The sequence below is a fragment of the Amblyomma mixtum genome, chromosome 6, assembly GCF_055824585.1.
Source record: "Amblyomma mixtum isolate Tamu chromosome 6, ASM5582458v1, whole genome shotgun sequence".
Classification (NCBI taxonomy): domain Eukaryota; kingdom Metazoa; phylum Arthropoda; class Arachnida; order Ixodida; family Ixodidae; genus Amblyomma; species Amblyomma mixtum.
The window spans coordinates 55551281-55575374 of NC_143017.1; the positions used below are offsets into that span (position 1 = coordinate 55551281).

The 24094-nt window shown below is 45.1% G+C and overlaps 1 protein-coding gene across 4 annotated transcripts in view; it reads left to right on the top strand.

The window, feature by feature from the left end:
• The window catches only part of tmod (tropomodulin), a 123076-nt gene that overhangs the window by 97307 nt on the left and 1675 nt on the right, over window positions 1–24094 (top strand). For all 4 annotated transcript variants that reach the window (XM_089547982.1, XM_089547983.1, XM_089547981.1 and 1 more), the window contains 8 exons: window positions 2465–2588; window positions 6295–6454; window positions 10362–10493; window positions 11256–11345; window positions 14282–14412; window positions 16767–16874; window positions 18664–18807; window positions 20523–20670. In XM_089547982.1, the coding sequence (XP_089404108.1) occupies window positions 2465–2588; window positions 6295–6454; window positions 10362–10493; window positions 11256–11345; window positions 14282–14412; window positions 16767–16874; window positions 18664–18807; window positions 20523–20670 (1037 nt within the window). The remainder of the gene's footprint in view (window positions 1–2464; window positions 2589–6294; window positions 6455–10361; window positions 10494–11255; window positions 11346–14281; window positions 14413–16766; window positions 16875–18663; window positions 18808–20522; window positions 20671–24094) is intronic.

Below are 24094 nucleotides of genomic sequence, written 5' to 3' on the forward strand. Positions count from 1 at the left end.
TGGAATGCATACTCATTTTTAGATCATGTTGGAAAGAAGAATCATTCTTACATCACTGTATTCTTCAATGTAAGGCTCCTTCATGCTTGTCTTATACCATGTGGGAGCAGTGATGTCTTCATCAGGGTTTAAAAAACCACCAAAAACCAAATGTAAGAAAGAAAAAAAAAATTACGAGGAACTTTAGCGGCTAAAGTGGTGAAAGGCGAAAGCCTGAGTGCTGCATTCTGCTACTCGATTGCTCACTTCACATTCTGTTGGTGCATTAATTAACTGCAAATTAATGACACTTTAGCTTCGCCTTTAGAAGTGGAACGCGACAGCCTGTTGTAGCGCTGCCAGGCGGTCCACGGAACGCCACCACCCGTTCGGCGCAATGCGTTGCCCTTTGAATGCAACGCTTTTTGAGGAAAGGTTCTATGCCTTGCTCGTCGGTAAATTGTTTTTTCAGGAAAGCAAATGTATCAGTGTGTCCTATCTCGATGGTCACCTAAACCTCGCCGTAACGGGAAGGGAGGAAGATGGGAGTGAACGAAGACACCGTATTCACTAGACGCGCCTTTGTTCATTCCAAGCCATCGAGCTGGCGTGGCGGAGTGGTAGCGTGCTCGTCTCGCACTCCGGAGACCGGGGTTCGATTCCCGAGCTCGGCCAATTTATTACTCGGTTTTATTTATTTATCTGGTCTGACTAGGAAGGTTAATTAGGCTAATTGGTTAAGTAAGTCCCACTAACTTGGAGAATCACTATACAATCCCTTTAATTGGTTGCATGGTTAGTAGCCAAAGTACAATTGGCCCCGTTTGAAATTCCCGCACTGTGACGTCACGACCATTTCCACCAATTGAAAAGCGTGACATTTTCTGTCGACAACTGCTGCTTACAACGATGAGGCATTAAAGGCTTCCGCCTTAAAAAACAGCAATTGCACCTATCTAACTCTTGATCTGCAGTCGTTTATGAACAGTGTTTGAGCAACCACCGTGCGTTAAGCTTACGCTGTCAGCTTCTATCTATCACACCCAATTTTGCTCTACATTTCGTACTGCTGACAGCCAATTCACTGGCATCTTAATGTTACTTACTGTGCTGTGACGAAAAACGCTGAAATGTGTTGTTATTTGGCTCAGTGAATAATCATTAATGTTAAGGTGGCAGTTGCCATTGTCGTGCTTTAGTGCATCTGTGATTTCTTGAAAGTTTATATCAGTGCAAGTTTTCAAATGTCGAGTAATTGTTTGCCAGGTCCGCTGTGACCAGCCTTCGCAACATATGCATCTCCGTACCATAATATTGCAAAAGTGGTTTTTCCACATTATTCATTCATTGCACTTTTATCAAAGAGATAACCTGACAAGTCTTTTTTTTTTTTTTACTGGATCCCGTTTTTGTGTAGTTTCTGAGCTAGACTTTCTCCAACATTTTAAATGTGTGTGTGTGTGTGTGCATCGAGCATGCATCGTTTTGAAAATAATAATCTACTAACGCGATGGTCAGTGTTGTCTCTTGCATTTTTATAAACTATGATTGTGCCTACTAACAATGCATTTTGAGTGAGTGAACCTAACTCTTTATCGCGTGGACCTGGACTCATGTATCTCATTTTTTCAGAAGAGTAGTCTTAACACATTGGTGTCTGAAGACCATAGTGATATCTTCACTGGCCAAGGGTGTTAAGAGTAGCGTCTCCTTTTTTGTCTTGGTTTAAAAATAATTAGGAGCATTTTTGCATTAACGAGGGCTCAAGCCTTCAACATTTTCTCTTGCAATTTTCGTTAGCACTTGTAATATGTTATCATAATGTCTATCATGTAGGCTTCTGGTCCCTCACTAAATGTGGCCTGTTAATCTGATATGAGAATTCGCTAAAGTCGTACTTTGGCCTTCAGTTTTAGTTAGTGTTGAACTGTGTTGCCAGTATGTTTGTAGATTAACATTTTCTAGTGGATGGGCAAATGTTTGGCCAATTCCTCTGTGTTCAACTTTTTAGCATTAACCAGTGTTGTGAAGCTGCTCCTCTTGTCTGATGAGTAGACTATTCAGTTTATTTAGCAGCGATCATGGATTAATAAGTTAGGGTTGTTTCTGCGTCGTACAACTCACAGCATTGCAGCCGATCTGCAAGCAGCGGAAATGTGATCCGAGTCGTCATGTTAAGTGAGTGTCATGGAGTGCAGGAATAAGAAAGCATTTTTGTTAGCAACCTGGCTCTCTTACGTATACCTGCACCTATTAGAAGCTAAAGTTATGTACGACTTCTATCACTTATCAAAGTGACTTTGTTTCTAATTTGTTTATGTTAAAGCAGGCGTGTACTTGCTTTTGCACTGCATGACTATGCAGCCCTAGCTAGGGAGTGCGGTAGATGGAATTTTCTTTTTCAGAGCCAGACCGTTTGTGAAGCGGCGCGCTGAAGATTTTTGTCCGACATCTTTCTTCACTTTTTTTTTTTCAATTTCCCCAGGCTCCACATGGCCGAGAACCTCATGAAGGACGTGAAGAAGTACGCTGACATGGACATTGATGAACTGCTGACCAAGCTGTCTCCAGAAGAACTGGAGCAGCTAGGCAACATGGTGGACCCAGACGTAAGTATCCCCTCTGAAGAAGGCTGGTGACACAGCTCTCGTGCCTGATTGGAGAATGTTTGGAACTTGGGGCCAAAGCCTGGAAGGGTTTAATTTGTGTGGCTTAAAGCAGGTGCATTCTATTGGTCCAAAAAACGGCAAGTGCTCCCAGTAGCGTAGAAGCTCCCATTTCCTTCAAGCGTGTACTTGCTTTTGCACTGCATGACTATGCATCCCAACTATGCATAGTCACTATGACTATGCATGTGTCTGCTTTCGAAATTCAGTAAATAAATGAATGTGCTTCACTATAAATTAGTAAATAGTTATACCACAGTTTTCATAATGTTCAAGGCCGCCGCGGTGGCTCAATGGTTACGGCGCTCGGCTGCTGTCCCGAAAGACGCGGGTTCGATCCCGGCCGTGGCGGCTGAATTTCTATTAAGGCGAAATTTTAGAGGCCCGTGTGCTGTGCGATGTCATTGCACGTTAAAGAACCCCAGGTGGTCGAAATTTCCGGAGCCCTCCACTACGGTGTCTCTCATAGCCTTAGTCGCTTTTGGACGTTAAACCCCATAAACCAATCATAATGTTCAGTTTTGCAGTAGAGTTATTGATGTGATAGCAAGGGAAGTTTGAGCTGAGGTGACGTAACAGGAAAGACGACTCAGCTGTTGTCACGCAGCCGTCGCTTCCTCATTTGGGGCTCTGACAAGTTGGCGTGGAAACAAAATGGACAAGTCTTCTTGGAGGACCCTTCAAAACATGGGCCCTAATTAGGACGCACCCATGTTTCACAAACGTTCTATGACAAAAATTATCTTGGGAATAAGAAGAAAATTTAAGAAAAAAGTTTCCCAGCCCGTGCCATTTGGTCTAACGGGCTTAGTGTTTTATGACAAAGAGATTACTTCCACTGAAGGTGGAGCTTTTTAAGCCTGAAAAGGATGCAAAAAAAAAAAAAAAAACGTGGGCACTGCCACTAGTAGCCATTTTCACAAGCTAGCCTCGGCGACATCAAGTACTTTCTTTAATTACAGATTTCTGGCACTAAACTACACCACCATCCATTTCCAGTCGGCGATCACATAGTCCGGTCCACAGTGCTCTAGACTGTGGTCTCAACTTTGAAATGAGAGATGGGAAAGAATAAAATGTTCCGTTCTCAAATCCAAATTGCACAGTGATAAATAAATACATCTTTCGCTGCCAAACATCACCAAAGCCACAAAACGCTACACAGTTGCTTTCCTCTAAGAATGAAAATTGGGTGGAGTTTTCCTTGGTGTCCCTTTAACATGAGGTGGTAAGGCACGTCTTCTCCCTAAACATTTGACCAGTCTTGTGAGATAGTAATGTGTAGTGGTTAGGCACTCTGTAGATAGATAAGCAGTGAAAAGTGCGTAGTGCTAGATAGCTCCATAATCAACACCATTTTTCTCGCATCTAGTCTCGAACTCCTGACAATGCCTTGTAGTTTCCACTTGAGCGGCAAAAAATTACGAGACAGAGTGCAGACATTGGTCCTTTCTTAGAGTGCGTTAGGCCATTTATGGAGATGTGTATTGAGTTGAATCGCCTGCAGTCCTTGATGAGTTCTTTTTTTTACCACTTGTCAGGTATTCATTAGCTGTGGATGGCTGTGGTAAAAACTTTGGAATAAAGGACGGAATGCTCTAAACCTGAGGATGTCGGGGAAATTCTTTTTTAAGGAAGAATCGCTCTGACACCGTGCTGTGGACCTACATTGTTGAGGGCACTTATCTCTTTAGGTGACACAAGAAAGTTTCTGTGCAAAGAAAGAAATGGACCCACGTGATAAATGAAAGCCTGCCACACTAGGTGCTTGCAGATCAAAACAATAGGGTGTCAGAGATACGTAGGGGAGTTTGCAGATTATACATAGCACACATGTATAAAAGCATCTCTTAAAGAAAAAGGTTGAACAAAAGGTCTCTTAAAGAAAAATGACAGGTTTAACTTCAAGAGACCAGAAGCGGGGTGAGGGAACAAACACGGGTTAATGACATCCTAGTTGAAATCAAGAGGAAGAAATGGGCTTGGGCAGGGCATGTAATGCGAAGGCAAGATAACCGCTGGTCTATAAGGGTGACGGAGTGGATTTCAAGGGAAGGCAAGCGTAGCAAGGGGCGGCAGAAAGTTAGGTGGGCGGATGAGATGAAGAAGTTTGCGGGGATACGGTGGCCACAACTAGCGAAGAACAGGGTTAATCAGAGAGACATAGGAGAGGCTTTTGCCCTGCAGTGGGTGTAGTCAGGCTGATGATGATGATGATAAAAGCATCAGTAAATACTTGGATTCAACTCCAGTTATTTGACCTGTTAATACAAGTATTTTTAACTGCACCCATAGCTCTCCTGGCAACTCATGTTCATGGCACACAGCCAGTGCATTCAATGAGCACTCAGCACTGCATGATGTGTCATCATGAGAGTCGCAAAAACATGTTGTTTGCAAATTTTTTTGTTTTCTTCAAAAAGCGAGAGGAAATGAGTTGGTTGCTCAGCAGTGTTTATTCTTGAGCACACGGCTGTTTTTGACGTAGCAGAGTTCTCGAATAACAGCTGTCGCTCATTAGTTAATCTTTCTTGGCAGTCAACCGTCCTGCACTTATTTTTTTTGCAAAGTGCACCGTATGTATCTTGCGCATGACGGCAGTTGTGGCGCTGACCTTCTTTCCATCTCTCTAATTGTCTTGGAGTGGACAGTTGGAGAGGAGCACCTGTGCCATCGTGCCATTTTGTGCTAAAAAGGGTGATAAGGTTATTCCCCTTTGTACTTTCATTAAAGGTGCACTGAAGAGGAATCTGAACTTGTCTTTTTGCCGCGGGAACTCGATGTACACGTTCCGAGCTTTCTTAGAAACTTCGATTTATTGCCCTGTGTGGCCGATTTCCGTAATTAAATCGAATTAACGTCCGGCTCCCGCCTTTTTTTTTAAATTCTGCCGCGTACGGTGGGCGGAGTCGACCAACACGTGGAGCGCCTTTCACCCAGTCCCGTGGCGGCTTGCCGCTCTGCCATCGGCGGAGTAATACGTAGTAGTCCGTAGTAGCTAATAGTCCATGCGTATTTTTATTTCTGCGGGCTTATTCTGCGGCTATATTATCTGCGAATGAAACTATTTATTCATGGAAACCTAAAAAAACTAAATAAAGCGAAAGCAAAGCCTCCACGGAGCTGGCTGAAAGGCACTTGACGTGTTGGTCGACTCCGCCCACCGTACGCGGAGAATTAAAAAAATAAAGGCTGGAGCCGGACGTTAATTCGATTTAATTAAGGAAATCGGCCACAGAGGGCAATAAGTCGCAGTTTCTAAGAATGCTAGGAACGTGTGGATCGAGTTCCCGCGGCAAAAAGACAAGTGTTCAAAATCCTCTTCAGTGCACCTTTAATAGTTATACGTTATGAGATAGTGTTCTAAGTTTATTATGTTTTTAACAGGTGCCAAAACTTCGCCATTTCATTTGGCACCCATTGATTGCCGTTGCTGTTATTCTCATGCAAGGCAAAGACTGGGACAGAGTAAAGTTGACGTCTAAGTGTACTTGCTAAGCCTTGCCACAGGAAATACCTAGAGGGAGCACGCAGTGATAGGCTTTGCTATGCAATGTTACAAATGTTGCCTTGTGGTATCTTTCTTTTTTTTTGCTTGCGCTGGTTGTGTACCTGTGTGACGCCTGATGCGCGTGCCTGGTGATTGCAGGACTCGCTAATACCTCCATCGGAACGATGTCGAACGCAAACCAAGAAGAAGCCGACGGGTCCCCTGAACCGACGACACCTGCTGCAGTTCCTCGAAAAGTTTGCACGGGAACAGGAAGACTGGCCCGAAGCTAAGCCATTCCAGGCGGGAACAAAAAGAGGTAGCGTACACAGACTGTGGGACTTTTGTAGACTAATTGTCTCCTAATCAGGGTCCCTTAGCAGTTGTGTTGGATGGAAAAAGGCACGTTATTGTGAGTCTGAGAGTTGGATGAAGAGTGGAAGAATCGGTAGAGCCCGAGGCAGGTAGTGAAAGGACTGGACGCTTGGAAAAGTTTGCCTTGGGTTTTATGGGGTTTAACGTCTCAAAGCAACTCACGCTATGAGGTACATCGCAGTGGGGTTCTTTAATGTGCTGTGACATCGCACATTGCACGAGCCTCTAGCATTTCGCCTCCATTGAATTTATTTATTTATTTCAAAATACTGCAGGCCAATGTGGCCCAGGCAGGAGGGGCAAACAACCTAACAATACACAAAAGAAACGAAAAAACAACACACCATCATTCGGCGATAACAAAGGAAAGATAAACACAAAAGCATTAAAAAATACAAAATGAGACAACTTAACCAAGGAAATGTTCTTCCAATGTGTTGCTAAAATTGCTATTTTGAAAAAGGGATTCTGGGAGCATGTTCCAATCGGAGATGGTTCGGGGGAAGAAGCTATACTTAAATGAATTTGTTCGTGCGAAGATAGGCTGCAGTGTGTGTTCCTTAGTGTGTCGTGTACGTCTGGTGGTAGAAGGTTGAACGTAGTTAGGTATTGGAATGTTTACCTCGCGTGAAAGAATCTTACGGAGGAACAAAATTCGGTTTATTTTTCGGCGGTCTGAAAGAAGTGGGATATTATTTTCTGCCATTAGCTTTGTGGGAGAATCAAATCTGCTGTATTTTTGGAAAATAAACCTGACTGCTTTCCTTTGAATGATTTCAAGGGAGGTAATGTTCTTTTTTGTATGCGGATCCCAAATAATAGATGCGTATTCGAGCTTCATCCGAAGAAAAGTGTTATATGCCAAAAGCCTAATATTAGAGGGAGCGGAACAACCACGGCTGGGATCGAGCTCGTAACTGTCAGGTCAGCAGCTGTGCACCGTAACCGCTGAGCCATCGCAGCGGCTGTTTTGAGAAGTGCACATCAGAACTGGCTGTCTGTGCATCGTAGTTGCGTGTGGTTCAGAGCTGGCAATATATTCTCAAGTGACGACATTTGACAGTGCACTCGCTTTTTACAGTACAGTCTCCGGAGCAGTGTCCTGATGCAGTGAAGGATACTTGTGCATGTTTTTAGATCTCTTCTGGCAAGCTCCGTCATGTGCGAAACTTGCATGCAATGGGTGCTTTGTCCACTTTTTAAAGAGTGGCAGAAGATGTCTTTCTGGTTGCGTGTTGGATTGGCTTTTGCAGCAACAAAAGTGTCAGTCCCATTGATGGGGCCAACTAGGACGCATACAGTAAAACCTTGTTAATTGGGATGGCAAAAAATATCAGAATTAACCAGGTTTTCGAGTTAACCGAACACAATAAAAAAAAATGGGACACGGGCGGAAATCATAGCTGCGCGAGGCCGCCGCGGTGGCTCAGTGGTTGCGGTGCTCGGCTGCTGACCCGAAAGACGCGGGTTCGATCCCGCCCGCGGCAGCCAAATTTTGATGGAGGAGAAATTCTAGAGGCCCGTGTGCTGTGCGATGTCAGTGCACGTTAAAGAACCCCAGGTGGTCAAAATTTCCGGAGCCCTCCACTACGGCGTCCCTCATAGCCTGAGTTGCTTTGGGACGTTAAACCCCATAAACCAAACCAACCAAATCATAGTTGCGCGAACCCAATTCCTTTTTTGGATGGTCCTAGTGATTACTGCATAAAAATTGATCCCCCAACTCATAGCCTCTGGTGGCTAAAGATATTGATTGCAAATAATACGCATTCAACACCCCCCCCCCCCCCCCGCCCCCCCCCCCCCCCCCTTGTCACCACTTCGTCCCACTGCTGCACTTAGTTTTGTAGCTTCCCATGGGAAGTCATTGCAGCGCGTGCAAATCAAAGCAAGAAATGCCTAGTGATGCAATCACAAGGACAGCAAGGAAGCCCGTGGGAATCAAAAGCAAAAAAAAAAAAAAAGAAACGGCGCTCCAACCTGCCTTTCGTACTCACTTGCAGCCCAACTGACCAGCTGCAAACTGAACTACAAATCTTCTTGTAGTTTCGGATTCCAGCAAGGTGCACGCCTTGGAGATTATCAGCAATTTGCTTTTGCGCTACTTACCGCTCATTCGAGGAAGCTACCATAAGCGCGAACAAGCTGTGTAAATGGCGCACAATTCCATTTTTCTCTAGCAGAACCGATTTACAAAGGAGTCTACTTTTTTTTTTGACACCTGAAGCCCCATGCGTTCTGCTGGAGACTCACGCCGACACGGGTCGCATACTACCCACCGGCCGTCCAAAACCTTAGGTCCCACAGTTACGTCAACCCCCAATTTCGGATGGTGATTTGTCTGAAGAAAGATTGACGTATGTGCGATGGCACTTATTCAATTTAACCAGGCTGGTACAGGTTGCTGCTTCGACTTATCCATTCAGATGTACGTTATGAACTACGGGACCGGAGAAATTCTAATTATCTGGGCTTCCAAATTAAAGAGTTTGAATTGCCGAGGTTTTACTTCACTTTGCTTTTTGGAAAGGTGTTGCTTGACTGTTTGAAATGGAAGTTGTAGCTAATGTTCACATTTACCCACTGCGGTCGCTCAGTGCTTAGGATGCTTGGCTGTTCAGCCCAAAGGCACAGGCTCAATATTTCAGTGGGGGAGAAATGCAAAAGGTGCCTGCATGCTGTGCGATGTCCGTGCACGTTAAACATCCCCAGGGGGTCAGCATTATTCTGGAGCTCTCCACTGCGATGTCTCTAACAGCGCATGTGTCGCTTTGGGATGTTAAACACCGTATGCCTTACCATACCGTGACATTCCCATTCTCATCGAAATATCGCTGCGAAGAGAGGGGGGAGGTCTGAGCACCCCCCCCCCCCCCCACACACACACACTTTGGGCATCGCAATCCTGAGATAATGCGGGGGCTTAGGATCAAGTAGATACGGTAATTGTATTTTTCCTGATGAATCTACTAGATCTCTACACTTCTCTATTTTTAGGGCCAGTAGCAGCGGAGTGCTGGTAGTTCAATTCAATTCAATTCAATTTGAGAAACTATCTGACATTTTTATTGCCTGAGCATTGCAGGGTAAAAGCAACACTGTCAGTGTGTGAATTTTTGAAGCATCATTATTTGGTGGCTGTTGTTTGAAGGCTCAAAAAAGCACTTTTTTTTTTTGCTCTCTTTACTTGAGCTGCAAATTTCTGCACTAGATAATGGAATTAGTAGCTTTTATTCCCCTGTGAGAAAATGTTAACAGGTTGAGCCTCAAAACTAGGCCTTCAGTCTGAGGACCTGATAGCACCAAAACTAGTTTAGGCTGTATTGCAAACAACAATGTGATTTGGCCTTTAATGTTAAGGTGCGTCTTTTTTTTTTCCCCCATCCTTGTTTTTTTTCATTTGCACACTGGTAACTATTTTGGTTTTAAGTGAATTTTTGGTATGAAACACCTTGCTTTTTTTTCAGTCGCCTACAGTGTTTTAATTTGATGTCATGCCCAGTCACCCAGCTGTGGTGCCTGCCAGTTTTAGTTCTGTTTTTATGTTCTCTGTTCTGTAAGAATTCATGAACATGTAAGAATTCATGAAAATGTTTCGTGGATTGATCTTGATCATGTGTGACAAGTAAATATGTTACTGAAAAAAAAAAAAAAAGTTTTGCTGTTACCTTTTGGTATTCACTAGTGTCTCATCGCTATCTTTGAAAATGAAGTTGGGATAGGATTGAACGCTTGCGGATTTGACATGGAGGCCATTGCTCTCTGGATGGTTGGGGGCCTGAACCTTTAGTGCGTTCGCGCCTCTGCTTTCTCTTAACGCCTTCTCCCCTTGCGTTTTTCACACTTTCCAGGGAAGGTGTTTGTTCCCCGTGTCCAGCCCAAGCCCAAGCAGGACGACGATGTGGAGGTGGAGCTGGACATTGGCGAAGACTACGAGAAGGCTCTCAACACAGCAAATGAGTCGGAGCTGGTGGACCTGGCAGGTGGGTGGCTCCACAGCACCTAAGGGCTCCGCAGCACCTAATGGGGAGTCTCTTAAATTTTTCCGTACATCATCTTAAGAAATCGTCCAACCAAAATCAGGAGCTAGGACTGCAGTGAAAACTCGGAATCTTGCTGACCCAAGGGTCACACCCTGTTTGGGTGGTGGTGTCAAACTTGTGGCTAAGATGTACGACTTCAGTGAGTTAGGAGGTCAGGCAACACAATGTTGTGGTGCGTAACTTCAGTAGGATGGGGTACCACCCCATGGTAGAAAGTTTTAGAGGCATATGCCAATGGTGTCAGATGTAACGGAGTTAAAATCAAGAGGAAGAAGTGGCCTTGGGCAGGGCATGTAATGCGAAGGCAAGTTAACCGCTGGTCCTTGAAGGGTAACGGAGTGGATTCCAAGAGAAGGGAAACATAGCAGGGGGCGGCAGAAAGTTAGGTGGGCGGATGAGACTAAGAAGTTTGCGAGAATACGGTAGCCGCAACTGGCGAAGGGCAGGGTTAATCGGAGAGTCAGGGGAGAGGACTTTGTCCTGCAGGGGGTGTAGTCGGGTTGATGACGATGATGATGATATGTCTTGCCTAGGTGGCAGTATGCTCCCTACTTTTCGTATATTATTATGTGGCCACCTCTTCGTGGTGACATGGTGAACTGGCATCTTCTTCCTTTGCTTGAGTGCACTTTCCTGGGTGCCCTTTGCATTTTTGCTTGCGTTGTTCAAAAAATAAATGCACTTGTTTTCCCCTGGGCGCAGCCATCCTTGGTCTGCACAGCATGCTCAGTCAGGACCAGTACCACAACTCGGTGACCAACCGGAGACAGAGACCGGGCACGGGATTCGACTGTGAGTACCACCCCCTTCGTGTGGCCTCCTCTTCCCTTCGCGGGGCGATCTCACGTTGGCGATGTGCAGTCAGTGAGTCATGGTCAGTGGTGCAGCAGAGGCAAGCGTATCTGTATGATCCTTAGTGGTGTGGAAGAGCGTTGGCAACGTCCAAAATTCTGCTCGCTGTGCACAGTGCACTATGGACAGGCAATATTAGATGCTTATATCATCTTGAAATTCGTATCAGCTGTGGTCACACCATCAAGATTCTACAGTATACACTAAAAGTTTTGGTGTCTCTGATCAAAACGCATCCGCCTGTTGTTCTAGAGATTGGCAGCGTGACGGGAGTGGTGGCTTCAAGTATTGCTTGTTTCTAGGCTATTTGGTTAGTGGTCATTGATGTATGCTCTCTACAAAATACATGGAGGCCAGTTAGTGCACACCTGAAATTGTCACCAAGGCTTACCGTGGGAGGCTCTGACTGGTCTGGTCGGTCTCTGATTGGCATGTTCACTGTAAAGGTTCCTAAGAGTCCCACTTGAACTTGGAAAGTCAAAACAATCGTCTGGACGGATGTCACTGCTACGAACATTTGACCCGAGTATTGCGGTCCTATTTAGCATATAGCACTCATGAACCAAATGAAAAAGTTTCCTTCCTCGTAGGATAAAACAGTGTGAAGCAGTTCACAATCAGGAGAGAACCAAGTAAACTGGAAGCTCGTTACAATGGACTCGCGGGATCCAGAAAAAAAAAAGTCCAATCTATCCAGAATGCACCCTATGCAAAGGAACGGAAGGGGCACAAAAATATGAGCCTTTTGCAGCGCAACTTCACAAAGTTTTATTTGTTATCCTAAAAAGAACAGCAATGAAGAACCTCCTCATTCATTTAAATAAACCAACAGTAACTCTTCAATGCATTTCTAGTACAGTAAAACCTTGTCAATTTGAAGTCATTGGGATGGTGAAGAAACTCCCTGCTAACACTGTCTCAGTGTTCGACTTAAGAGCGTTAGCTACGGGAGCTTCAAGTATTTACTTCGGTGTGCTCGGCAAACGTGGAGAAGACCAAATCCAAACATCCCTTCTAAGACACAAGCAGCGCCATCTACCTCATGGATTTTCCACTACTGTTGCGATGTACAGCCACCTTTGCTATATTCAGTGTATTTCCTCGTATGTCAGTTAATAAATTTTATTAACGTATGCATCACAACACGATGAATAGTGTGACGCCATCCGGAACCCCCTATGACAAACGGTTCGGCTGTAATGGCCGTCTGAAGCTCCTCGTAATGCACATTTTGGGGGCGAAAAGGTCGTCGTTGCGAATCCCACACATATTTCGGACTTCATTGCAATTGGTAATTTTATCCCCAGGAACATGCCATGTCATGTGACACTACTTGGAACTTTCTGTGTCAAACGGGTGGCCCACAAATTTTATGCAAATGGTGGTCCCAGGGGGGGGATCCACTTCGATGGCCGCTATACTGGCACATACATAACGGATTGAAAGTATAGGCATCAGTCGAGGCGCTGTGTGCCCACTGTTGCTATGTGATATGGTGTGGTCACGTGGTTACTCTTTTGGTCAATTTGACCTTCATTGCAGACAGAGGCATCCTTGACAAATGTAAGTAGTAAGAGCTAACGCTCTTAAGAGGTCCATATTAACCGGGTTTTCGAATTAACCAAGCACAGCAAAAAAGAAATCGGACCCAGCTGAAAAGTTTCGTTAATGCGCTATGGAAAGAAAAATGATAGGTGTAACGGCAGAGTGGGTGAGGGAACAAACGTGGGTTAATGACATCCTAGTTGAAATGAAGGGGAAGAAGTGGGCTTGGGCAGGGCATGTAATGCGAAGGCAAGATAACCGCTGGTCCTTAAGGGTAACGGAGTGGATTCCAAGAGAAGGCAAGCGTAGCAGGGGGCGGCGGGTGGATGAGTTTAAGAAGTTTGCGGGGATACAGTGGCCGCAGCTGGCGAAGGACAGGGTTAATAGAAGAGACATGAGAGAGGCCTCTGCCCTGCACTGGGCACAGTCAGGCTGATGATGATGATGATGAATGCACTACCTTTATTGGACGAACTTTGTGATTACCACATGCTGCTGCTAGAAGTCTACCCCCGTGCTCATAATCCTTGCTGGTCAAAAAAAGGTTGACTCCAAATATAAGCCGATGCACACCCCCTCCCTCTAAATAAATACATGCTACGAGCCGGTATTGTCCCGATTGTCTGTGAACATATCAAGTACTAACGTGGAATTAATATTTTTGATGTTGGATGCTGTCAGCACAAGCATGCTCACAAAATCAAATCAGCAATGTTGACAAGCCTATACTGCACCCAACTGTGCATAAAGTGTATGCCAGTGAGGTAAAATTGGTGCTTTTTGATTACATCAGCACTTTTGTAACTGGAGAATATTTTTTTCTGATAATTACCACCTTTACGGTTTGCACCGCACAAGTAGCAAAAAAGCTATGATTTCCCAAAAAGAAATAGATGTCGGAAAACATGTGCCAATTTTTCTCAGAAACCAACATCGGAAAATTCCTTGGTCTAATTGTAACGTACCACAAATTTTCGTTGTAAATGTTGCTCTGAACCAAATTTGACCGCATATTTAGTCTGTTATAGCCGACAGTCTGTTGTTACCGAGTCCGTTGAAATCGAAGTAGGTAGGGTTTAAAATGTGTGCACATCGAAGGGAGTTAGTTATCCCATCCATTATATCCGGGTTTCCATTGTTTCTGGATCCACTGTAACGAGCTTTGACTGTACCTCGTACTTTAAGCGTTTTTCAGTAGACGCTTTATCTGTACCTTGTTCTCTTCAAACCCGGCACTTTGCTTCTCGGCGAGGTCCCAGATGTGGCTTATTTTTTTAGTTCAAAGGAACTCAGTCCAAGCACGCGCTTCTCACTTAATGCCTTCTCCACAGCCCTGGTGAAGGCGTCCATGCCCAAGCCCATGCCCATGGAGCCTGACAACGACACCAACACCCACCAGACGGCCGAAAAGGTGGCCGCCAACGACCCGTCCCTCAAAACGCTCAACTGGAACAACATAAAGGTACGGCGCAGCGTGGCACATATCCTTGGTTTCGTGGCAACATCGAGCTAGTACGTTGAGGTTACAGGGTAGCAGAGAACTCTTCTCTCTGTATGCATTTCAGACGGTGCGGGCCAGGCATTTTATTCATTTTTTCTGCCCACACTAGTCTCCCTCTGTGTATGCTGGCTGGTGGCCATGGAAGTGTCCGTGGGAGCACGTTTACTGGCTCTGCCAGGTGACGTCATTATGGGACGTCATACGTGATGTCATTATCGGGGCCTCTGCCCGTCGCTGTGCACTGCAGAGAAGCCTGAGTGCTGACACCACTTTATTCGGCGATGACGCCACCATTTCAAATTGTAGCACAAAATGATTTCGCAGGCTATACGTGCATGTTTCACGCATTCGGCCATTTCAGACTCACCGAATTCTAAAACCCCTTCAGTTGCCTCTAACTCTTCCCTCATTACTTCAATCCCTTGTGTTGCACTGGAGGGACATTTCTGCGTTGTAGTGAATAAAATACTACCCCCACAGAGCAGCTTCCTTTGTGTAAGAGGAGTGTTCAGAAGTGCCTTGTCGGAAAAGAGGCAGCATTATCATGTGACTTGCCGATTTTGCTAAACTGTCATGTGCGGGGAAAGTTGCAGAGACGCATGAGCCTTGACAAAACATGGTTCTGAGAGGGACAAATTCATACTCTTATGTCATTCACGATGGCTTGAATAGGCAACTTATAACCTCTACATTTCAGTGTGGGTGTTTTTTGGAATGGCCATGTCTTCTTGAGTAGTAGCTTCACATGCAAAGGCGACTTTTACATCCCTGTGTGGACAGCTGGGTCCTCATCTGTGTAACTGCACACTTGGTCCTGGCAAACTTTTTCTTTGCTCTTTATAGTGGAACGAAATGGTTGGAGAGAGCCTTGGGAAAATTGGAGATTATGTGGTTTAATGTCCGGAGCGAAAGCGACTCATGGTCTATGAGGAACGCCATAGTGAAAGGGATTAATTTATACATTAAAGGGGTTCTTTAACCTGCCTTGCCATGCACATGGGTGCCTTTTGAGTTTCGCTTAAGGGGGGACACTGGTCTTGAAAAAAAAATTTTTATTAATGGAGTCACAGTTACGAAATCTTCAGGGCATATGTATTTTTGTGTGCTGATTCTAAATATGTCATTTAATTTCATGTAAAACAATTCCTTGAGCACTCATGCACTTTTTATGCTAGTATTTTGCGGAGAGTATTGAAGAAAATTTGCTGCAGGAAACTCGCTGAAATGTATGCCATTGGGTTCTCTTGACACCAAGGAATGCAATAAGGGTGAAATTGTCTTCCTGCCTATCATAGAACTTAAGTTATAGAGTTTTGAAGTTGTCGCTTCAGAAATGAGAAGGAAAGTGTGTATTCCTGCTTCTGAAGTGGCAGCTTCAGTACCCTATTACTCAAGTTCTATGAGAGCCAGGATGATAATTTTACCCTTATTGTATTCCTTGGTGTCAAGAGAACCCAATGGCATACATTTCAGAGAGTTTCCCGCAGCAAATTTTCTTCAAAACTCTCCGCAAAATACTTGCATAAAAAGTTCATAAGTGCTCAAGGAATTGTTTTACATGAAATTAAATGACATATCTAGAATCAGCACACAAAAATACATGTGCCCTGAAAATTTCATAACTATGACTAAATTAATAAAAAAAATTTTTCAAGACCAGTGTCCCCCCTTAAAGAGGGAAGTGTACGCAGACTCTGTGCGACTACTTACGACGGGCGTTGGCGCGCATACTCAAACCTATTGTTGGACTGAAGAGATCAGACCAAGCCAGGAAGATTGGCTCGACTTGCTAGTGGGATTGGTGCACATTAATTGCGTACAATGTGTTACCACTGTACAGCATGTTGTACCTGCTTTTTTAATGATTCCTGCTCTCTGATTCAATTGTGCTGAAATTTCCTTCTGCCTCAAATACATAGCTTTAATTAGGCCAGTGATCTCCCCTGGTCGAGTGCTGTATGCTGTAGCTTAGTCACACGTGACTTTGTTTGATCTGTGAACAGTCGGTGTGGATAAGTTTGATTATGTGTCTAATTTAAGCGTGCAAATTTAACAGGAGTTCGCGGTGCTTGTGCATAAGAGATGACTTTGCACTGAGTTTCCTTTTTCTCTTACCCACCTGTATTAAACAAATGTGGTCACGTAGGAATTGATTCTCCGGCCTTTCTTGAATGTGAGTGGTGGGACCTGTAAATTCTCGTCCTGTTTGCTCTTTGTCCCCGTCTTGAGCACTGTTCTTTCATTATGTCACCGTGCCAACTAGCCCAGATGTCTGTTCTTTTGCTGCAAAATTCTCTTCAAAATTTTTGTTCCAGAATATCCGAAGAGACGACTTCAAGAAGCTTTTCGAAGGCCTTAAGAAGAACACAAACCTCGAATCCCTTTCACTAGCAAACACTGATCTCACGGACAGCTTAGTCAAGGTAAGCTGTGGAGATCCTCTGGGTTTAGTGCCAGAAGAACGGAAGGGTTCGTCACTAGACCGGAGGCATCAGAACTTGAACTCTTGCGTCAAGCGTTGTCAGCATTTACGTCGTTATTAGTCAGTCATGTTAGTCATGTGCACTGGTTTGAAGACCTACAAGAAATAGTGAGACTAGGTTTATTTAAAAAATCCATGCCATCAGGGTAATTGCAAAACAGTGCTTTTTCTTCTTCTTCTTCACTAGCTATAATGGGGTGTAATAATGTAATAGTTTGTCATACTGCTGCGATTTAAAGTCGCCTTCCCTTTTTCTGGCTGTTCTTTTTTTAAATCCTTGTGCATGATGAGCCCACACTTCAATGAAAGCCTGTGCACTGGTTTTGCCAGCAGTATGCTTTGTATCGATTGCATGCTTTTGTGCTGTCATCTTGATGACTTTAATGGGCACTGGAGCTGTATTGCCAGAGGATGTGTTTACAGAAGGTTAGGCTTAGTTGACGGAACTACAGCAGAAGAAGCGGGCACAAAGACAACCTCAAACGCAAACGCAGTCAAAGAAATTCAGACAAATGCTGAGTTATTGAATTAATTCATTCATTCGTATATTAATGAAATGCTGTCATCCATCACAACCATGACTACATCAAGCACTTCACTGAATGGCTTATCTTTCGTTAGAGGCGCCCACACCTCATGGAAGATCCCTTTATTGGAGCGTTTGAGGTATATCTGATTGTCATGACCTAAAGGGACCGTTGCCTCATTCGTGGTAAAGTCGCGCTTGTTTGTCAATAGTGGTAAGCGTGGAGTTTATTTATTTATTTTACAAAACTACAGGCCTTGCAGTGGCCCAAGCAGGAGGGGCCATACAAATAATAATACAGCAGAACAATACAAGCAGAGATATAGGAAAGGTTATTAAACACTGCACAGAATACAAACCAGTCAACCAGCTGTAGAACAAATCACGGAAAACACAGAGTTTCTCAATTTCTCAATTTTATCCATAGGAAAAGGTCGCACTGCAATAGTTCATCCGCCATGGAGAAACGCAGGAATGCCGGCAGGGTGCAGTTTCATATTTGGTTTGGCTATTAACATTTGGTCATGAAACATGGATTGTTGAGGCTAACCTCAAAGAATCCCGTGGAAGTTTATATACCAGTCTAGTGCCGAACTTTCACTTAAGTTCCGAACTTTCACTTGGGTTGAATTTATTGAGTAAGTGAAAAATGCTTGCTTACCATAAGCTTGCTGTCCCGATTAGCTCAGTTGGTAGAGAAACTGCTCCGATCAAGCGATGGTCCTGGGTTCGAACCCCGGACCAAGATGAATTTTTCTTTAACTACAAAGTTTCTGAGAAAGCTGTACAGCTTTCCTTTGTAGCCGTATGGCTGCGCTTGGGTGGATGTCAATGAGTAATTACTCCCTTAACACAAATCTACTGCACCTTGGGGGATTCCCCTTAACTTTTGACCAGCAGTGAAACTTAGCAGCTCTCTATCTTGTTATCGCCTAAGCATAAATGTAACAGCGCTGCTAAGATCAATTTTCACCGCAGAACTCTTGCAGCAGTGTCGGAACATGCATGTGAGCTGCTTATGCAATAACGTAAACGACTCTGTTCTCTGCATGTGGACCCTTCGTTGACTGATTTGTGGCGTCACCACAGTGGGATGCCAAGTTTGTATAAGTCTCCTGTTAAAAACATATAAATGCATAGTGCAAGCGAATGTGTGGCGCTGTTGCTGAGGGACAGAGGGTGGTTGTCTTCGTATTTTGTGCAGCGCCTCATTGAAGCCGTGCGGCAGAACAAGACACTGAAGTCCCTCAACGTTGAGTCCAACTACATCAGCGGCCCAGTCATCAAGGATCTGGTGGAAGCCACCAACACTCAGCAGTCTCTCGAGGAGCTCAGGGCATCGAACCAGGTGGGCCACTTCTGTCAAGTTATATGTCACTTTTATTGGCTGCTCCTTGTGTGTGAACGTGGTCTGAGGTAGAGTCTGTGTAGAGGTACGCTTGTCTCCACCGTTTGGGAAAAAAGTCTCAGATTTTTGTAAGGAACGGTTAAAGGTGCACTGAAGAGGAATCTGAACTCGTCTTTTTGCCGCGGGAACTCGATCCACACGTTCCGAGCATTCTTAGAAACTGCGACTTATTGCCCTGTGTGGGCGATTTCCCTAATTAAATCGAATTAACGCCCGGCTCCCGCCTTTTTTTTTTTAATTCTGCCTCGTACGGTGGGTGGAGTTGACCAACGCGGGGAGTGCCTTTCAGCCAGCTCCGTGGAGGCTTTGCTTTCGCTTCATTTTGTTTTCGCTTCATTTTGTTTTTTAGGTTTCCGTGAATAACTATAGTTTCATTCACAGATCATATAGCCGCAAAATAAGCCCGCAGAAATAAAAATAAGCGCGGCCTATTTGGTTCTACGGATTACTACGTATTACTCCGCCGATGGCAGAGCGGCAAGCCGCCACGGAGCTGGCTGAAAGGCACTCCCCGCGTTGGTCGACTCCGCCCACCGTACGAGGCAGAATTTAAAAAAAAAAGGTGGGAGCTGGATGTTAATCCGATTTAAATTAGAGAAATCGGCCACACAGGGCAATAAATCGAAGTTTCTAAGAATGCTCGGAACGTGTAGATCGAGTTCCCGCGGCAAAAAGACGAGTTCAGATTCCTCTTCAGTGCACTTTTAAGCGTTCGAAGCAAAATGCCCTCGGGTGTTCCAGACTGACATGTAAGGTGGATGTCACAAATGCTTGATTTGTTGCGAGAGTTTGGTGACACTTCGCGAATTGCGGTGCAATCCATGAGAATAGGTTTGCTGGTGTCCGCAGGAAACAGCGCAGTTTTGTGACTTTGCCGCTCTTAATTGGTTTTTCTTTTTAGTGTATCCCAGCAAAGTGCATTTGGGGAGCAGATACATGCATGTGATTTCACAGGATGACAAAATTGTGTGCACGCAGGTTAGGCACCGCAGGCTGCAACGAAGGATTTCTTACTGCTTTGTTGTTTGGGTAAAACATTTTAAAGGTGGTTTGAGGTCAGTGACAAACCGGGAAAATTATCGCTGATGTGAAACTGGTGCGACATCAGTGAAGAAAACTAGTGAGTTGTATTAAAATTGCTTGAGAAGCAACAAAAAGTCTTCGGAGGCCAGTTTTCTGTACATTTCGCAGATTCTGGTGGTCATGCTTTATAAAACCAAAGCGACCCTTGCCTTGAAACTTAAAATGTTTAACTGCCGGAACAGAAACGTGGTGCACTGAAATGCTAAAGAGCATAGTTGCGGGAGCTATGGTAGATGTACCATCAGCAAGAAATTAAACGCGAACAAGACAACACAGCCACGAACAGCATTGTGAGGAGCTCTTAGCCAGGAAAAGTTCAACGCTTACAGATGGCAATTTCACGTTGAAAGTGCAAGGACCCTTCTTCAGAAGTGCAAATCAACCTAGCCTGCAATTACTCCCACGGAGCTAATATGGTGCTGTTTTTGGGTTGCCGCCTCAGATTTCTTGTTCGCGGTTCATTTGTTGCTGGTAGTACAGCCAAGACCCGCACTAGGTAGTGCTGAGGTATTGCCTATTCTAGGCTGCGGCTCTTGGTGACTTTTCTGTTTTTTTTTTCTCTCTTTCTTCAGAGGCCCATGATCCTTGGCAACAAGATTGAGATGGAGATTGCGCGACTGGTGGAGAAGAACCGAACCCTGCTACGGCTGGGCATCTCATTCGACGTTCCTGATGCACGCATGAGAGTGACGCAACACCTGCAGAACAACTACGACCGCTGTGAGTAGGACTTCCACGCTAGTGTGTGTGTGTGTGAATGCGTAGCGCAGTTTGTGCTGCAAATTTGCGTTTGAAGGGCACCTAACACAGTCGCCGACCGATTTTTCGCACTCGGCGGGACCCGAAAAATGGTCCGAAAAATCTGCAAACTTAAAAAAATAAACTTTTCTGCGAAAAACCGACTTTCAAAATCACGAAAATCGCCGCTCCCTATGTCCCGCCTACGAGCAGTAATATTAGACCCTATCTGAGTCATAGCCGTGCTTTCTTCATGTTCGCACCCTATCACATCATGATACCAGATAGTGCGACGCGGCCGCGGTCATGCCGCGAATGAATGCACCCGCTGCGCGAAGCACGAGCAGTCAGCTTGGATGGGGCAATGACGTTCGCGAAGACCGAGAGGTAACCCTTGGGTAACCCACGGAACCCACGAGCGCCTCCGAATGCGTCTCCCCCACCTCCCCCACATCTACCGCGTTTGCTGCCCCTCACCGCAGGGTGCATCGTCCTATCAAGGGGCTTTACGTTGTCCAAGCCGCGGCGGACGCTGCAGCTGTCCCGCTGTACCGTTTTCAATGCGATCGCGCGCCCTTTGTAGGCCATCTCAATGGCAACGGAGAGCATCTCATTATCTCGAATGGCAACGATGGAGAACAAATAGCCAAGCCTATCCAAGCCAGTTCGATTGCGTCTGCCAAGCTGATTCGGTTTTAATCCAAGATGGCGCCTTTCACGGGGGCGGCAAACGGGTTGGTAGTGACAGCGATGCCCGCTGACGTCTATACTAGGCCGAAATAACAAACTTTCGGTTTAAAATGATCACCACAACATTGTTGGCGTCTATTTTCGTTCAAAAATTCGAAGTTTTAGACTCCACAAAGTCTGAAATACCAGTCGTGAAAAGGCACACGTTCCTGTGAGGTGCGCGGCGGTTCCTCAGCGAAGTTGGAAATATCGCGCTAGTCCGAATTATTGGAGTCCAAAATATCGGTCGGCTACTGTACGTGTATCAGACGGTGCAAGCTTATTGGCTCTTCCAGCGAGTGTAGTTCGCCTCTTGAAGTGCCAGTTTGGCAGCGTGCTGCTACACGAGGAAGAAAATCGCAGTGTGGAGTTGGACCTTTTTGCAGTACGTGCTGTGCATACACCTGGCCTCCTTGTCCGCCATTTTCGCTGGGCGAAGCGCGTGCACCTGTTTGTTCACGACAGGTGTTTCTTCTGGCTGCCGGCAGTACATTAGGTGCAGTGCTAGCACCACCAAATTGAGCCTCTGTAAATATCCAATAAGTTCTTGAACTCCGAATAATTTGATCGAATTTGCAGTTTCTTTCAATTTTTAATTGTCTAGTCTACTGCAGTGTGAGCGTGGAAGAATGCGTCTCGCTCCTAGTCTTCAAGGCCTTGACGAGGTGCAACGCGAAAGCGTGGCAAAACGTAAAACAGAATGCTCGATACCGAGAACCTGTGTACTTGTGTATTGTCGCAGCGCGGGATGCTTGCTTTGTCAGTGTCGTCAGGCGTTCGGTTATTGTCTCCTCTGATCGAACTGCTGCTTTTCAACATTGGTGAACTGTAAAAATTTTGGACACAGACGCAGACAGCAGGAATAAGCATGCCAGCTTTGGCAGCATTGAACACCAAGTATAAAATGGAATATAGTTGGGGGTGGTGTGGACATTCTTGTTGGTATTAATGACGCATAGCTTGTAATTGGCCATGGCTGCTCTGGTGTAGTCTGTTGCATATTGAGCCAGTCGTAATTCGAAAGTGGTAGCACTAGAGAATTGCAAAAGATGCGTGGCGTCAGCTATTCCCTGGTGTCCACAGCTACATGTCTCGGAGAGCCTTATGATATGATAATTTTTAAGATGGAAGCCTTTACTGCCTCATCGTTGTCAACAGAAGGTTGTCAGCAGAGGTGTCAGGCTTTTTCTAGTCAGACTGGAAAAAAAAAATTTGCTGTGGCTTAGCTTGGTTAAGCCCAGTAATTGCGAAAGAAATATCCGTACCTACGCCATGGTACAGTCAAGCCGGAATGAAACGCGAACAGAGCATGTCAAGAAAACAAAATATTTTACCTGCCTACTTTCAGCTCAAGTGTACAACTAGCCTGATTCATGTGTCTGGATAAAGGGCCGACTGAAATACATAATCGAAAATAGGTTGTAAAGGAATATCTCGCTGCAAAACAGAAATGTATGACATATACGTGTTCGCGTTTCATTCCGGCCTGACTGTACAGCTGGTAGTGTAGCTGGTGGTGGTGCTTGTGGTTAGACTTGTGGTGATGCATCGGTTATACAATCCCATCCTATCCAATCTAATCCATTCCAATGCAATCCAATCCAATTCAATCCATTTCAGTGCAATCAAATGTAATCTACTGTAATTTAATCCAATCCAGTCCAGTCGAATCCAGTGCAATCTAATCCATTGTAATCCAATCTAATCCAAACCAATTCAATCCAATCCATTCCAATGCAATCCAATTCATTCCAATCCACTCTTATCCAATCCAATCTAATGTAATCCAATCTAATGCAATCAAGGTCAAATCAAGGTGACCCCTGGTGCCCTCCATTTAACGATAAGCAATGTAGACAAGTCTGTTTAGCGTTCAACAGCTCAAGGTCAAATGAAGGTCAATGGTGGTCACCGCCGCGGCACGATGGTGGTCACCCCGCAAAGTGCAGCTAGTGTTGCTTTCACAATAAAAAAATCTTTGTGCACGACGGGATCAGAACCACCATCCTTCCGTTCCGCAGCAGAGCTTGATAATGGCTACGCTACTTCTTGCCAACGCATATGTAGTTCTCTTTGTCTAGGACGCTCGAGAGTGTTTGCAGAAAGGCGTCGAATCAGACGGATGTCTCCCAAATGCCCTCCAGTATTTCCAGCATTTAAGATTCACAAACAATTGTGTACTTAATTAACATCTTAACCACACATCAGTGACACAGGCAGCAACACCTCGCTAGAGGCTTTCGCCTCATCGCAGTTTAGGTCTATAAAGTGCCCCCCATGAATTTTTTGGTGTCTTAATGAGATCGGAGTGCCAACCCAAAAGTGTGGTACCTTACGGCCCATCTGGTTCTGCTATATGATCCTGTGGATGTGCATTCTGACAGTAATGCCCAGCTCGGGTGTCATGTGCACCAGTCCTGAGGAAAAAAAGGGCTAGAAAGGAGCACTTTGTGGCCGTCTCTTGAAACCTGGTGGCGATAATAAGAGGAGGAGGCTTCTTAGAATTGCATAATTCCGTTCTCTCTACCGTAGAGTACCCTACTTCCGGTTTCTCCTCCTGGCTTGTTTGGCAGTTCCTGAAACGGTGATCTTGGCTCGAAAGCATCTGTGTACGCAGTGTGAAAGGTAGCACACAGCACCAGGAGAAATAGTAGGGGATTTGCAGGCTGTTAATTTT